We start from the raw sequence: 16,655 nt of genomic DNA, 5'->3' as shown, positions 1-16,655 counted from the left end.
CAACAGCAGCCTCCTTTAGTACACAATCCTCATTTATCCTCAGAGCAGGTCTATCCTGTGCACTGAATAAGGTGGGGGGGGGGGGGGATGGAACAGTATGTGATCATGTGACTAAATACAATCATAATACATACATACAAGGGGGGCTGAATGCTGAAAATCATGTCCCAACTAAGGGCAAATCCTATCACAGAGTAGAAGGGAATGGAATCTACAATTCTCAATTCTTTACTTTAACCAGAAAACCATTCTCTCTCTTCCCATTGTTGCCAACTGGAATTTATTTTTCACACAGTCCTCATTGAGGCATGGAAAGCCACAAAAACACAAAGGAGGCACATTTTGCTACAGTATCAGAGTAACAGCAGAGCAGTAATGTGAATTACTGTATCTGTTTCCAAGAAACTCACCATGACACTGTACACAACATTTCCTGGTGGCAGAGATGGCTCTGAATTGGGTGTCTCCAAATATGCATTATTTACATAAACCACAAATGTGCATTCTATTTACAGTAGATTCACACTTGCCTCTCTAATTTGCACCATCCTCAGGGCTTGTCTGGATGGGCAGATAGATTTACACCCCAGGCTTCTTCACGCTATCTTGCCATGCCCTGTCTGTGTGGACCATGCTGCCCTGCATTGAAAGTGCTCTAGTGCACTTTGATCTACCCTGTTTTGAAATAGGAGTAGATCAAAGTCCACTAGAGAACTTTCAGTACAGGGTAGCAGGGTTCCTGGACAAATAGTGCAGGGCATGCTAATGCAAGGTAGATTTACACCCCAAGCTGCCAGACACGGACTGTTTGTCCAGTTAAGCCTTCATTCAGTTCCTTTTCCCTTCCCTCCCTAGAGTGAAAAAACAGTTACCAACCTTTCTGTAACTGTTGTTCTTCCAGATGTGTTGCAAATGTCCATTCCCATGTAGGTGTCTCTGCACCCCAAACACAGTTCCTGGAAATTCTTCCCTTAGCGGTATCTGTTGGGTTGGCTGCAGTGCCCTCTGGCATTGCGCACTCATAGCACCGGTATAAAGGCCAGCCGACCCTCCCCTCCCTTAGTTCCTTCTTACCTCCTGTGACAGTTGCTGGAATCTTTGGTTGCTTAGGCAATCATGTCTCAGTGATTTTTCTACCTAGAGTTGTTGTAAATAGTTTATAATTAAGTTAGATAGCTTAGACAGTGGGACAACCCCACTCTATAGGCGTGGCTCTCCTTGGTCCTGGTACCAAGGCATGCCCCGGGGGCCAGGATTCAAGTCTTGCTCCACATGCAACAGGTCCATGCCATTGAGCGAACTGCACTCAAGCTGTCTCAAATGCCATGGAGAAGCTCACAGGAAGGACCATTGCCAAATTTGCAAGGACTTCAAACCCAGAAGCATTGAGCTGCCTGACTGAACTCCTACTTATGGAGGAAGCTCTAAGACTAGCTTTGGAGCCGCACTCAGAGTCAGCACCAAGTACTTCAGCCTCAGTGCAGAGTGCACCATCATCTTTTAGAGCAGACAGGCATTGTTAATCTTTGCAGCACTGCAAACATCTTGAGACGAGCTGGCCCCCAGTGCCGAAAGACAGAGGGGCGTCGGACCGCTCCTCTCCCCCGGCTCTGCACCATCAGGTGCCTATGGTGCTGATACAGCAGCACCCTGCGATGCCTCCCCAAGACTGGTGAAGCAAGCACTCAAAGAAGGAACTTTTCTTTAACTGCAGATACTTAGTTTCATTTACTTGAGGGAAGCGATTGTGTAAGAAACTTTGGTTGCCTTCACTGTTGTATATATAGTTCTATTTCTTGCTTTTTCTGTTGAGCTGATAGTTTTGTTTTAAAATATCCAATACTAGGGTGAAGCATCCCTGAGTCTTCAAGCATTGTCATGAATATAAGCAGAAGATAAACTTACAGACCATTAACACACTTCGTATGTTGCAGAGCTGGTTCTGCCAGTTCTAAGTTCAGATGTCACTTTAAGATGGCTAAAGGCTGGAGGGAGAGTCTTAAATCCTTAACTGCACCTAAAACTACTCAAATCCAATTAATTGTCACAGGAATCCTTCAAGGCATTAGATGTGGTATCTTTCTGGTGGGAATCAAGTTCTTCTATGATTTAGGGCCTCCAGTGATTCTTCAACAACTTCTAGATCCCTAAATGCATAATTTTTAATCAGTAAAAATTGAATTTTCAGTGGGAGTTGTCTTTTTTTCAGTGTGTGTGTGTTTTAATGTTGAAGCTAAGAGTCAGGTGGAGGGAGGTTGTTTTTGTTTGTTTTGAAGTGGCTCTTAATAAAAAGCAGTCCCTTTGCCTTTCACTCTCACTTCCTTGTCTTCTTCAGCAGTTTTTATCTGGTTATTTGTATGTGGTTGGTAGAAAATGCATGTGAACCCCTTGTGACGTTGCACTCCATATGTTTTATGGAAATATGCTTATGAGTGTGAATAAGATGTAACTGGAATATGCTTTAGGCAAAAGGTCTTTTGTAAGGTATCAAAGAATATAACCTACTGAATATATTCCTCCTATTTGTATGTATGTATCATTCTTGCATCTGAAGCTAGAAATATGAAGTATAACTCTGATGTCCTATTGTAATTATACAAAGTGTGGGCCATTAATAGTGGTTTAGAATCTTGATGGCTCTCATTGACTAGGACAATTGGTTGTACATGTCTCTGTTTACTTACGAACCTTCCCTATGTACGTGTGGGCTAGCCCAGGAAGAATGGAGGCTGGGGTCTCACAGGACATGTGATCGTGTCACCTGATACTGGAATCCATCTTAAATCTGGTACTTTTCCATTTAGGAGGAGGGGTGGGGGCCCAGAGAGACAAAATATTCCCACCTTGTGCCAAAGCTATAACAGGGGGTGGAACAGAACAAAGGAGGCACAGTCATGAGAAAGCCCGTTTTCCACCTAAGATGACTGTTGGAACTAACAAGGACTGTACCGGGGAAAGGAAGGAGTCTAGTCTGTGAAAGAAGCTTATTGGAACATCTCTAATGGTGAGATATTATCTGTAATCAATTTCTTAATGTATTAGGCTTAGACTTGCGTGTTTTTGCTTTATTTTGCTTGGTGACTTACTTTGTTCAGTCTATTACTTGAAACCACTTGAACCCTACTTTTTATACTTAATAAAATCACTTTTGTTTATTAATTAACCCACAGTACGTGATTAATACGTGGGGGAGCAAACAGCTGTGCATCTCTCTCTATCAGTGTTATAGAGGGCAGACAATTTATGAGTTTACCCTGTATAAGCTTTATACAGAGTTAAACGGATTTATTTGAGGTTTGGATCCCATTGGGAGCTGGGTGTCTGGGTGCTGGAAATAATTTTTAAAGTCTGCAGCTTTGGGGGCGTAGACCAGACCTGGGTGTGTGTTGCAGTAGGCTAGCATGTCTAGCTCAACAAGGCAGGGTTTTGGAGTCCCAAGCTGGCAGGGAAGACAAGCTCAGAGGTAATTTTAGCATGTCAGGTGACAGTCCCAAGGGGGTCTCTGTGACTGAACCGGTCATATCTCTCATATAGTCATCAACTATTAAATGGAGTGAAAATCCCATATACAGCAGTGGGGCTAAGAGATAACCTTTAAACTTGCTTTACAGACAAACTTGAGTTATAAAGGGTAACTTCATAACACACACACCATGAAAATCTCTAGGAAATTTTAAAAGTGGCAGCCCGTACAAAATATGAGAGCCCACACTCTTTCTAGGGAAAACTGCAAAGAACACAGCATATCACTGACCCACAGCTGTCACGGGCTCCCAGGTCTTAGTGTTTAAGGCCTTCAGATCTTTTAAGATGTGGTCTTTAAGGAGCAATCCCTTATTCACAATCCACAGGCAACCAACAAGGTCCAGGACAAAGCTTGCGAGGACTAGAGATCAAGGGATCTTGGCCAAGAACGACCACTTCTGAAAAACCGGCTGGATGAGATAAAACTAATCCCAAGCCTGTGTTTTCAGAGCATGCTTTGATAGTCATTTTGCAAAAGACTTCCACAATAACAAGACAAGGAATAACAACAGAGAGGCAAAAAAAGCAGTAAAGCAAAACAGGCAAATCTAGGAAAAGCAAATAACAGAGACAATTCTTTGGACAGTTCAATATGAATATTAATTAGATTGAAATACTTGAAGAGCAGCTCTGTGTAGCTCACAAACTTGTCTCTTTAACCAACAAAAGATATTATCCAGCCACCTTGAAATACTTGGACATTATGTGGCACAGGCTCCTCCTAGTGGTAAAAAGCTTGCATGACTATTTATATAACAGAAAATAGATATCTCAGCCAGACTTAGTGGTATTACACTGTTACTGCAAGTTATTTAAAATCAGAAAGGCTTGAGCTGATTTCCAAGGGCATAAGAAGAAGGGGCCCCTACAAGCTTTGAGCTCTTATCACTGAGTAATCCTCAATCAAAAATTAAACAAAGTGGAAAAGGTGAGTGATATGTGCAATCTATAGTAACCTTTTCCCCTAAGAACTGTCTATATTGATCTCTTGTCTTGTGAGATTTACCAACAGTAGAGACCTTCAAAAGAGGTGAAAATGACTGTAAAACTGCGCTCACAAATCTGGTATGAGACCACACTGAGAGAATAATGCTGTGTAATAGACATCTAAGCAGCAGCTCTTTATATCTCAATGATGGAAACATTGCTAAGGCATGTAGTGGAGACTGCCTTACCCACAGCTGAACATGCTGTAATCCCCACAGTTGGCTGAACACCTGCCAAGTCACAGTATTCAAGTATACATACATACATATATATGTGTGTGTGTGTGTGTGTGTGTGTGTAAACACACACACACTTAAATAGTATGTTGAGATGGATTGATGCCTCGTCTTAACCATATATGCAACAAAATCTAGATGTGAATGAAGTTTGGAGGACAATAGAAGCAGATTAACGACTTTATTGAGCTTGAAACTAGAAACCACATTTGATAAGGAGTTTGGGGTGAGAACACAAGACCACCCGTACACTGCATAAATAGATACTGTACTGAGACATACAAGAATGAGGCAGTGCAAGAGGGCATTAGGACTGACTCCATCAGATTCAAGCCAATTTCTTCAGCATACATGTGTTCAGTTCACTCCCTTAGTCAGCATTACTGCCTCCAATTAGAAACCAACTCAGATACTCTTCTGAAGAGTACTCCAGTTTTTATTTAATTAAATATTATTCAGCCCACCTTATTGGTTTGTTACTGATGGTCAACCCCCCAAGAATACAGTTCTTCAGAGGCAATACCTGATATTAATAGCTCATGTATAAGGAACTTTTACATCTGTAATGACTTTGCAGAACCATACTTATCCAGCCCTCTTTTTTAAAGGCTTTGATTATTCAAACGGAGCAGCACAGGTTAGGTTACAGACCCTTTCAAGCCTCACTCCAAACTTCAGTTTCATGTAAGAACTATGTGCAGAATGGAATTTACAATCCCTGATTTCGCCAGGAAAGATTGCCAATAAATATTCTGCCCTGCTCCTTCAATAGAACCCCAGCACTGCTCTGAAGGGAACAACTCTTCTAGGCTGAGGTAAATTCACTCTGTTTAGTCAATCCTGGGATATTTCACACTTAAAGGGGGGATAATTAGCACTCAGAGGACCATTAAGATTACCATTGTACAAATCTTGCTCTGAAGAGTTTACAATCTAAATTGGTGAAAAACAGACAAAAGGAGAGGGAACAGAATACCATATAAATGCAAAGTGGTCAGGACAATAGGCTCACAATTTGTTAATTTCTTCTTTTTTAATTAGGGAAGGATCAGACATAATCCTGTAAACCCTGATTTTATTTCTATGCCTAAAAGAACCCCTTGTCATGGCAGTGACTGAAGAAAATGGGCTTTTAGCTGTATTTCAGTATTCACCATTAATATTCTTTAAAATCTTTCTTGGGGGAGACAAAAATGTCTTTGATTTTACACCATTATATTAAAAAAAACCTTTAGAAGATAGTTACCATTAAAAAATAACTTGGAATGCTACACACATTAGCACTGTATCATGTTTGAGAACATAGTATTTCCACTATTTCAAGAATGGAATTTATTTTATATGTGCATATTATGTATTATTCATATAGACAATTACATTTCAGAGTCAAATAGACCAATGGGAAGAAACACAGGAGGATAAAAGCCATCAGTGGTTAAATGATAGTTTATTTTCACATTCAGACAGCTGTACAGTCTTCTATAAATAGATACGGTCCTAGAATATTTACATCATTTCTTCATCTGTTCCTCATGCATTCCACTCAAAATGGTAAATACCCTGACTAAGCCAAACAGGATTATTTCTGGGTGCAACTACTCAGAGGCCTGTGTCAAATCAGATAGCACTCCAGCTTGTGTTAGAGCACTCCATCAGATATTTTACATTTAAGATTATTTTCTCTAGATCCTCTCTCCTTCCAGCATTTCAGGGGCTTTCCCCCCCGGTAGAGTCCAGTACAGTTCATAAAGAACAAACAGTGTTCAAACATCCATTCTCAGCCTACTTAAAATAAGGTGTGAGATGGATACTTTAACTGAGGGTGCTTCATTACACAGTATTTGCAAAACTCTGACACATACATGTACAGTTTGACAGAAGCAGTAGTTAAAAAAACAAAATCTGGAACCAGCATTACAGTACCATCATCACAAAAAGTTGAATCCCCACAATGCACTTTGCATAAGCTTGTGGGTTTCTGCAAGTTTTCTACAGAACCAGTGTACGCAGACTCTAATAGAAGTACTTTAGGGGGATTGTAGTGATAATCCCACGTTACACGAGTTTGCCATATGATTCAGCCAATAGCACTCACTCTCTCTAAGTTTTTACCTCTCTTTACTTATTCCTACACATTTAGATTAACTGCTCTAGCTACCACAATATGCATATATTAATTAACTGCACTCCTGGGATGTTAGCAGAGTGGCTCTAATTTCCCATTTGAAAAACATATACGTTACATGCATACCAGTTTGAAGGGGATTTCATAAAGCATAGCCTCCGAGTTTCTCCCCTCCATGGTGCCTATCCATTATTAAAAGCAAGCAATCCTTCGCCCACCAGAGAAGAAGTAATTCCATAGTTTTATACATTTAACATTCAATCTTAAAGCACCATCTCTAATTGTAGGCTATTTCAGAGGAGTTTAAGGTAGCTAAATTGCTCATCTTTACTGAAAAGATTTGAGGGCCATATGGCAAGAACTCCAAATTGGTGGGTAAAGTGTGAAAACACAGAAGGAAAATAAATACAAACTATCACAGTTAAACAACAACAGGTGATCCATGCAGGACCAAGCTGCTTCCTTTGTGCATATTTTTTGAAGAATCTGAAAGCAGAGGCCTACAGCTGTAAGTGAAGAAACCTGTGACACAGGTACCACTGGAAACAAAAACAACGGAACGAACTCCAGATGCATTAGTCTTCTTGAAAATGGAATTCCAAAGGATTGCCCAGAGCAAGCCATCTTCAGTTATAGCTGGATGCTAATGCTCAGAACTGTCTGATAAGCACAGCTGGTGTAAAAACTCCAGTAAGAATGAATTCAGCAGGAGAATGAACAAGAAAGTTTTAATTTTTTCTAAGGGGAAGGACCTGCAGGATCATACATAAATAACCAAATTCTAACTGGAGTCAGCAATGTGAGCTCCAGTAACAGCAACAGAAATGGGAGTATTACACACCAATGTGCCAGTGGGCAAGCATTTCCCAATATTGTGATCAGCTGGAAACTGGCCGAGGGGGTTTGCTTTTGTTTTCTACCTCTTTCCCACGAACAGCAGCCACATAAGAGAAGAGACACAACACGGAATAGCAGATCTCATGGGCCTAGAAAATATTAGAAAAGGAGATAATGAGATTCCAGACAGTACCGCTTCACAAAAATACACTGACAGATTTGTATTTACTGTATATTCTCCCTCCTTCAGAGTGCATCTTTCAGAACAGCATAGAGAGCTCTGGCTAGAGAAAAAAAAAAAAAAAAAAAAAAGTATGGGGGTGGAGGGAGGTAATGGCACAAGCTACCCCACACTATCCTTGTGATGAGGTGGAAAGGAAAGATCCAAAGTTGTTAATTATACCAAATGAGAGAGGATTTTAGGATTAGAACATCGGAAATCATACCACAGAAGAAGAGAACAATGGTCCATCTAGCTTTGTATCATGTCTTTAACAGGTGCCAATGCTAAGCTGTACAGCGCTGCAAGAACTCCTTTGGTGGTGAAGAAAGGGGCTATCTAAAATTACTGTAACACACCTAATTGTCCAGTACTGCCCCTTGAATCACAGTGGTGGTGGTGGGATTTCTTCCTTACTCCCAGTTATGATCATTTTATGCCCAGAAACATAGAGACTGCTAGCCCTTGTAATTTCATCCCAGCTGATGTAACTGTTGATATTATTTTTCATATAAATGTCTAATACTGAGCTATTTGCTTCATTATTCTAGGACAGAAAGCAGCATAGTTTAATTGTACATGGCATTAAAAAGTATTTGCAATTATGTTTTAAATTATTCAGTTTGTTGCCATTTAATTCAAGAGCCATCTTTTGGCATTATGGGAGGCAGTATAAGCCAATGAAGGTTGGGGTGTGGGAGATCAGAGTTGCATTCCTAGCTTTGCCAGTGATCTGCTGGCTGACCCTGGGCAAGTTACTTCACCTTGCTGTGCCTCTGCTTCCCCTATCTGTAAAGGAGGCTGATACTATCTTTGTAAAGCACTTTGAGTTCTATAAATTAAAAAACACTATATAAGAGCTAGGTGTTATGATGAAAGAGGTAAATTTGATTGTTCTTGTACTATAGAATGTCATAAAATGACTTACATAAACTAGCACACTTTCATGTAACCTGATTTTTCCTTCCCACTGTACTCTCTTTTTTGTTCTGGAATATACTACTCCTGGGTGAATTCTGTGCATGTGCAGAATTTATGTCCCCTGCAGATTTCTTTGCTGCAGAAAAATGACTTTCTGACAGGGAAGCCACAAGAGCGGTCATGCTACCCTCCCCAACAGTGCGTTTCGGTGCCCAGGGCAGCCGGCAGAGAGGTAAATCACTGTGGGGCAGGACTGGGGAAGACCCGGCTGGTGGCTCATACCCTTGCGCTAGGCTCAGCTGCCAGTCCCGACTGGGTTGGGGAGGATGGGACGACTTCTTCCCCTACACAGCATCCGAGGCCGGGTCAGACTCACCCTCAGATTTTCCCCCCAGCTGCAGGAAGCTCTGCAAATTCCCTCCCCCCGCTTCCTGCACCTCAGCTGCAGGGGGAGGGATCCCTGTGCAGGAAGCTGCTCCTCCATCTGCCCAACCCCCATGCATCCAGACCCCCCCGCCTCACCTCCCCACACTCAGAACCCCCTCATGATGAGCCCCACTTCCTCTGCACCTTGACCACCCCAACAAGCTATCCGCACCCGGATCCTCACCCCACTGAGCCCCAACCAGCTGCACCTGGATCCTCACCCCCTCCGCATCTGGACCCACCCACTAAGCCCCCCACACCCAGACCTCCCTGCCGAGCTCTATCCCCCCCACACCCAGACTCTCCCGCCCCTGCTGAGCCCCAACCACCTGGACCCCCTTTCAGGGTCCCATTACCGTTGCACCCAGAATCCCCCAACAAGCTCCTGTGCATCCAGATCTCTCTCCGGACCCAGATCCCCCACTGAGCCGCCTGCAGCCAGATTGCCCCACACAGAACCGGCTCAACCCACACCTAGATCCCCACACATTAAGCCCCTCCACACTTGGATCCTGCCTTGCTGAGCCTGCCTTTGCACACCTGATGCACCTGGCATGGAAGGGCAGGGCACTGGGATGTTTCTGGTGCAGGCTCGGTCCTTGTGCTGTGTCAGGGTTGGGTGCTGAGCGGACTCACCGCTGGAGTCCGTGTGCCGGACGGGAGCTGCACAGTGATCTCCCACCTCTGCAGCCAGTGGCTTGTACTCCCCAGTGTCATGGTGAAGCCTCCAAATTTATTTGACAAATAAAATTTAAAGAATTTTTACAGAATTTTAAAATATTGTGTGCAGATTTTTTAATTTTTTGGTACAGAATTTTTAATTTTTTACACTATGTCCACTGGATCCCCCTCGTTCACATGCTTGTTGACCCCCTCAAAGAATTCTAGTAGATTGGTGAGGCATGATTTCCCTTTACAAAAAACATGTTGATTCTTCCCCAACAAATGATGTATCTGACAGTTTTGTTCTTTACTATAGTTTCAAACAGTTTGCCTGGAACTGAAGTCAGGCTTACTGGCCTGTAATTGCTGGGATCACCTCAGGAGCCCTTTTAAAAATTTGGCATCACATTAGCTATCCTCCAGTCATTTGGTACAGAAGGTGATTTAAATGATAGGTTACAAATTACAGTTGTTAGTTCTGCAATTTCACATTTGAGTTCCTTCAGAACTCTTGGGTGAATATCATCTAATCCAGGTGATCTATTACTGTTTAGTTTATCAATTTTTCCAAAACCTCCTCTAATGATACCTCAGTCTGGAACAGTTCCTCAGATCTGTCACCTAAAAAGAAAATGGCTCAGGTTTGGGAATCTCCCTCACATCCTCAGCCATGAAGATTGATTGAAAGAATTCATTTAGTTTCTCTGCAATGGCCTTATCATCCTTGAGTGCTCCTTTAGCATCTTGATCGTCCAGTGGCCCCACTGGTTGTTTAGCAGGCTTCCTGCTTCTGATGTACTTAAAAAAAATGTTGCTATTACTTTTTGTCTTTGGCTAACTGTTCTTCAAATTCTTTTTTGGCCTTCCTAATTATATTTTTACACTTCATTTTCCAGAGTTTATGCTCCTTTCTATTTTCCTCACTAGGATTTAACTTCCACTTTTTAAAAGATGCCTTTGTGCCTCTCACTGCTTCTTTTACTTTGTTATTTAGCCATGGTGGCACATTTTTGGTTCTCTTAACTACCAGTATGTTTTTTAATTTGGGGTATACATTTAAGTTGAGCCTCTATTACGGTGTCTTTAAAAAGATTCCATGCAGCTTGCAGGGATTTCACTTTTGGCACTGTACCTTTTAATTTCTGTTTAGCTAACTTCCTCAAGTTAGTTCTGATGATAATCCTTGATTTCTGTTTCCAACTTGCAAGCACATACAGGGCTGACCATCAAATATATTATGTAATTAAAGGGTAAGTACGATTTTTAACTGCTATCTTGTGTTCAACAATTAAGAATAAAAAAACTGATACAATGGAACTGCTCAATAACCCATCTATCTAGTATCTTGTCTGACAGGTATCAATATTTTTCAGACAGGAGTCAATACCTGTTGGAGGGTATAAAATCCCTTTCATGTACCTCACTGCTCAGTATTATACCAAAAGGAGAGAATTCTTCATGAACTCAGCTAGAGATCAATTTATGCTCAGAAGTTAGACACACCTTTCATCTGTTTTGTGGATTAGGCACTTTGGTCTGCAGAGTCATCAATTCAACACTTAACAGCACAAATATGATCAATTAAAAAAAATGCACTAACCAACCTCTCTCTAAAATGGACCCTTCTATGCTGTCTCAGGATCTCCCTTAATTTTATAGAAGTAGGAAGCACCAAGCTACAGCCCCTTTGTACAAGCGCTAGAACAAAAGAGAAGGTTGTGTTTCACTGTAGCTCTAAGGCTGCATAATCCTGCGATCCCAGTTTCTATTGTCTTCACTCAAATTTTCCACTAACACTCTTCCACAGAACCTCCATTTGGAGGAACAGTCTGAACCGCATCCCACATGGCATTATGTCAGTAAACTGCAGGACAAAAGAGTGGTCTCAGATACCAGAGTGATGGGCATCGTATGAGAACTTAAAAATATACCCTCTAAAAGAACTAGAAGGTAAGACAGTTCACTCACCATTGGTGTCTTGTACTTGTGGCTCACCACTTCTTTAGTTTCAGGAACTAAAACCGGACGGGTAAGAGACAAAACAAAAAGTTCAAAAAACGAGAGGAAAAAGTGAAAGAAATAGCACAATGTTCCCAAAGGAAAGGGGGAGGGATGCACATAGACAGCTGGTGCAGGACCAGGGCACCTTGCTACTCCTCACTTCTAGATACTATTCTTTCCCTATATTTATACTATCGTGATCTTTTGACGATACCAGCAATGACACATTATGTAACTCAAGATGGCATAAAACATTTCTTTGGCTCCTTGATTGAGAAAAAAGAATAGTAGGTGTTTGATGTATCTCAGACTCATCATTGGCTTTGCTGGTGCTATTAATTCCTGTTAGCAGAACACATGGTAAAATCTGTTTATCAGCACAACCATATAGTCTAAACCAACATCTCTTTTAAAGCCACTTTGCTACTTTAACTGCTCGCTCCCCAGTGTACCCTCTAGAAATCTGAATTTTCCCTGTGCTATGCGGTAGTTTGTATAAGAATGACGGGATATTTCTGCCCGGGATTCAGTTAAATCCATAAAAGAATAGGAATTAGACTGTGGAGAAACCAATCTTCTAGAATGGAAGACTATTTCTCCTCCAGGCCAGCTGTATCTTGGACACTGTTCATTGAAGTTATTTCATTAAGTCTAACACCTGTACTCTGGAGTTTACCTGGAGACCTCAAGGAAAATGTTCATTGCTTTATGAACAAACTTACTCAAAACTACCAACATATAAGATTTCAGTTACACATGGCCCTCAAAATATCAGGCTTGATTTGACTTCTAGGTGTATTAAAGGAAACACCAGCAGGAGTTGCTGTAGATGACACAGATGCAATCTGTTACCAGGAAAGCTCAGCCTTTGCTCCCTTGAACTGTCCCTAACAAATAAAGGAGGAATGTAGCACAGAATAGCAAAGGAAAATTTTACCCTCTGCTCTCATTAACCCAAATTACCCCACGCTGAAAGCTGCAACCCTCCCATTAGTGTGTTCCACCTGCACTGTGCTTCTGTCCCACTCTTCTGAGTCTGTGTGAATGATGTTGTGCACAAATCTCATGGAAAGACAATATAGGGAACAAAGAGCACAAGGAGTATAATGATGCACTATGAACATAAAGGCAAATTTAGATTTTTTTAAACTAAAGGAACAACAAGACAATTATATTTTGAATCCTTTCCTTTCAAAGTGGCTGAAACCTGCCTTGGAATTTCTGTATGACAACAACAATCTTAAAGAAACATTATAAATTATTCAAGACCAGACCAAATAAGTACCAGTTTAATAGAGGAAGGTGGGGAAGGAGGAGTGAATATCTTATAAAGCATAGCACCTAGTGACAGAAAGACAGTAACAGGCAAAATATATAAACATGAGCTCAACATGAAGAGCTCGGGGGGGAAAATGGACACCAAAACCTAGCCATGCAGATGTCACCTGTGATTATGACATGACACAACAAAAGGTAATATGGAAAGAGGGCTCATACTCTAGTGAGTCAAAACTAGGCAGTGCAGACTGGTTCAAAGAGAAGGGACTCTAATAAAAATCAATGCCTATGATTTGATCTTAGTGTATCACAGTAGCAACATCCCTGGAAAGACCCATGAAAAATGCAGCCTTTGTTTATAAAATAAATATTTGCCTTTGAAATTCTCCATTTTCTTGGACAGAGGCAACTACATCAGAGGCTGAAAACTGGGTGAAGTGCACACCCAGGCTGCACTGCCCATGACACCAGTGGCTAGAGCTGGGAAGAGAATGCGGTGCACATCCAAGCTGCCTTACCCGTTGGCACCAGATGTTCCAAATTAACTCCATGTCACCAGGGGATAAAGGGGGAGTGAGGCGGTGGACAGCCAAATGGGATAGGATTACACAGATGTACAAATCTTATTTCTCACTGGATAACACACAATCGTTCATATACTCTTCAAAAGCAGGAAGAGGAAGCTGGAAGGAGCTGGTGGCATGAGGGAAGGAGAGAAGGGAAGCTGTAATGTCCCTGATCCTCAAATACACAGCAGGGTGAGGACCTAGGGAAGAAACCACCTCCTTTCACACTCACTGAAGTCACCCTCTCATCAAATGAATGACTCCCCTGTAGCCCTCCAGTGGGAAAAAATACTCCTGAGAGGGTGGGGTTAGGAAGGAGAGAAGAGAAAAGCTTTGGGTTTACACCCTCAGAGCTCAAAGTGCTAGCACTGCAGAGTATATAAATCATACTAATTTTTTTTCTTCTAACAATAAAATTGACTCAATACTGTTAAACTAAGAAGATGAAGGGGATAAGTTACTGAGCACCATCCTGCAGCCTCTGGCCCTGTGAATGAGAATATATGGCACTAGCAGAGAACTATTTCAGGGGACATCACTTTACCTGCTGGAGAATGAAGGTTTTCATAGCAGCGGCGATGAAGGGGCCACGAGAAAGTAAAGCACAAATACACAGCAGTAACTCAAATTCCAGAGGTAAGAGCCCTACACTTCTTCACTTCCTTTAAATCTTTGTTCCCATTTGTGGACAACAAACCGTGGCTCTCACTTGGGCCCCAGTCTGAAATCACATCTCCAACATCCACCTTGCCATGTTAACCTGGTGTTTTACAAACGGCCTTTAATTTCCTACTGTCTTGTGATATTCAACTTCTTCCATTCCCACTAAAAAGACCATGCTTGGAAACCACTAAAACCTCCAAAATAATTAAAGTTAACTACATTTCCTGGTAATGAAGTCAGGCTGACTGGACTAGAATTTCCAGGATCAGCCCTCATGCCCTTCGTTAAAGTACAACCATGGCTACATCTCCAGTCCTCAAGCACAGAAGCTGATTTTAAGATTTAGTGTTTTGTTAGCAGCTCATTCACTTAAAAAATTAAGTTCCTTCAGAACTCTTGGCTGAATATTACCATTTTATCCTAGTGATTTGTCATCATTTCTCTTTTGAGCATAGAGTCTAATAGTGTCTCATCTTCATTATCTTTAAAAGCGTAGCTCTAGGGAAAATATCTCTCTATTGGTCTCGGTACAAGAAAGCAGGTTAGATTCTCTGCAGTGTCTACCTTCCTTTCATTTTCTCCTTGGTAATCTGGTGGACCACTAACTCCACTGCAGACTTCTTCTGACATATTTAAAGAATTGCCTGTTATTTTGGTCTATGAGTTTTTGGCTATTTTATCTTACAATTCCGTCTTAATTTCCACCTTTCATTTTACAGGCCATAGATTATATCCCTTTCTATTAGTTTAATTTGAACTAAAGCATAGCATTCTAACCTCTTGAGCCTTGCCTTTTAACCACAGCACATTTTCCTTGCCTTTCTGCTTCCTACTTTGTTCAGGGCTAGGAATGCCTTCTGTGATTTATCAAGTTGCTTAAATAGCTTCTAGGCTGATTGCAAGGATTTAATTTCTTAATTTTTGTCTTCAGTTTCTTTCTAACTTGCTTCCTGATTTTTTACTTTAAAGCTGCCCTTCCTAATGTTACCTGTCACAATACTGACCTTCACTACAATCCTTTCCACAGTGCACTTGAAATTGATTTATGGTATGGTCATTATTACTTAGTGGCTAAAACTATAGTTACTTTTTGAACCAGCTTCTCTGTATTATTTTGTATGAAGTCAAATGTTCCCTCTTCTTGTGCATGCTCCAGAAATAGCTATTTGAAGAAGCAACTGTGTGTCAAACTGTCCCTCCAATGATGGCCAACTGTGACATTTGACCAACTAAATATCTGGGTAGTGGAAGTTACCCATTATGGTTTTAGCAGATTTTATTGGCTCTGATCTCTCAGCGTTGTGCACTTATTATCACTACTATTTTGCAACCCTAAGTGTTTGCTAACAGCAATGCTATAATAAACTTGTTGCCTATTTGGGGTAAATATGGTACAAGAGGAATAGGCAACCACACAGCGTAGAAATCTTCACCTTCAAGGCAGCACTTACCAGGAGCATCCGTAAACTATCCCAAACTTTTCCATATGTTGCATTCATTGTTCTGAGATGTGTGTGTGTGTGTGTGTGTGTGTGTGTGAGACAAGATAGTTTCACAAAAAGTAAAGGGGAAAAACCTGTTCATGAAGTGATACACCAAGTCTCTTAGCCAGTGGCTCAATTGCCTTCCAGTCATTGTACTCTGATTCATGACATCCAATGGTATCATTTGAAGGACTTGGTATCATAACAGAAAGGCGGCAGTACAGAAGTCAAGATCAGGACATGAAGCTTCCAGATCCCAATATCAGTTACATTTCTTTGAATATTAGGAAAGAGGATCCATGAGTCAGTGCCCTTTAATCCAAAGCAGTGGAAAAGAACCAGAATGTCTGAAAATCAAGACACTATTTCTTTTAAATGATGGATGTAAGAAAAAATTAGCACTGATCAAATATTGAAATCAATTTGTAAATTTAACCTTTTTAAAAGAAAAGTTTCACATTTCCGTGAATATCTAAACAAACGTGCAGCCACAGATGAAAGAATAAACCACTCCAGACTTGGAATCCTTGAGAGGACCATTTCAGAGGGTGTGAAAGGTTCAGATGTTTTATAAACCTTCAAAATCTTAAAAGACCCCTATTTTTTCAAACAGTGGTTCAGAATATTATGAATCACACGGATATTGAGAAACTTCTGAATATTGCCCAGTCTGGGTTTAAGAGGATTATATTTAACTGCAATCACTGGCCAAATAGCACTAGT

General features: G+C 41.2%; 1 protein-coding gene and 3 long non-coding RNA genes across 54 annotated transcripts in view; 2 read left to right on the top strand and 2 right to left on the bottom strand.

Annotated features, from left to right (window-relative positions):
* The window catches only part of LOC122173621 (uncharacterized), a 133,463-nt gene extending 132,808 nt beyond the window's left edge, over positions 1 to 655 (bottom strand). The window contains exon 1 of the long non-coding RNA XR_010601037.1: positions 531 to 655. This is a non-coding gene — a long non-coding RNA (uncharacterized LOC122173621). The remainder of the gene's footprint in view (positions 1 to 530) is intronic.
* The window catches only part of LOC101943313 (uncharacterized), a 110,502-nt gene that overhangs the window by 5,736 nt on the left and 88,111 nt on the right, over positions 1 to 16,655 (top strand). The window lies entirely within an intron of this gene.
* LOC101943584 (uncharacterized) lies at positions 752 to 14,921 on the top strand. 2 transcript variants are annotated; one of them, XR_010601038.1, is made up of 3 exons: positions 752 to 3,004; positions 11,748 to 11,890; positions 14,229 to 14,921. It is a non-coding gene; the product is annotated as an uncharacterized LOC101943584 (long non-coding RNA). The 2 variants fall into 2 exon arrangements; XR_256452.4 differs by lacking the exon at positions 752 to 3,004 and having other exon boundaries at positions 10,841 to 11,890.
* The window catches only part of MADD (MAP kinase activating death domain), a 116,482-nt gene continuing 106,005 nt past the window's right edge, over positions 6,179 to 16,655 (bottom strand). For all 50 annotated transcript variants that reach the window (XM_065595187.1, XM_065595190.1, XM_065595208.1 and 47 more), the window contains 2 exons: positions 11,909 to 11,955; positions 6,179 to 7,859 (listed from right to left, as the gene is read on the bottom strand). In XM_065595187.1, the coding sequence (XP_065451259.1) occupies positions 7,752 to 7,859; positions 11,909 to 11,955 (155 nt within the window). In that variant the 3' untranslated portion in view covers positions 6,179 to 7,751. The remainder of the gene's footprint in view (positions 7,860 to 11,908; positions 11,956 to 16,655) is intronic.

The sequence above is a fragment of the Chrysemys picta genome, chromosome 4 (genome assembly GCF_011386835.1).
Source record: "Chrysemys picta bellii isolate R12L10 chromosome 4, ASM1138683v2, whole genome shotgun sequence".
In the NCBI taxonomy this organism is placed as follows: Eukaryota; Metazoa; Chordata; order Testudines; family Emydidae; genus Chrysemys; species Chrysemys picta.
The sequence above is the reverse complement of the archived record's forward strand: the minus strand, read 5'-3'. Positions and strand labels throughout refer to the sequence as shown.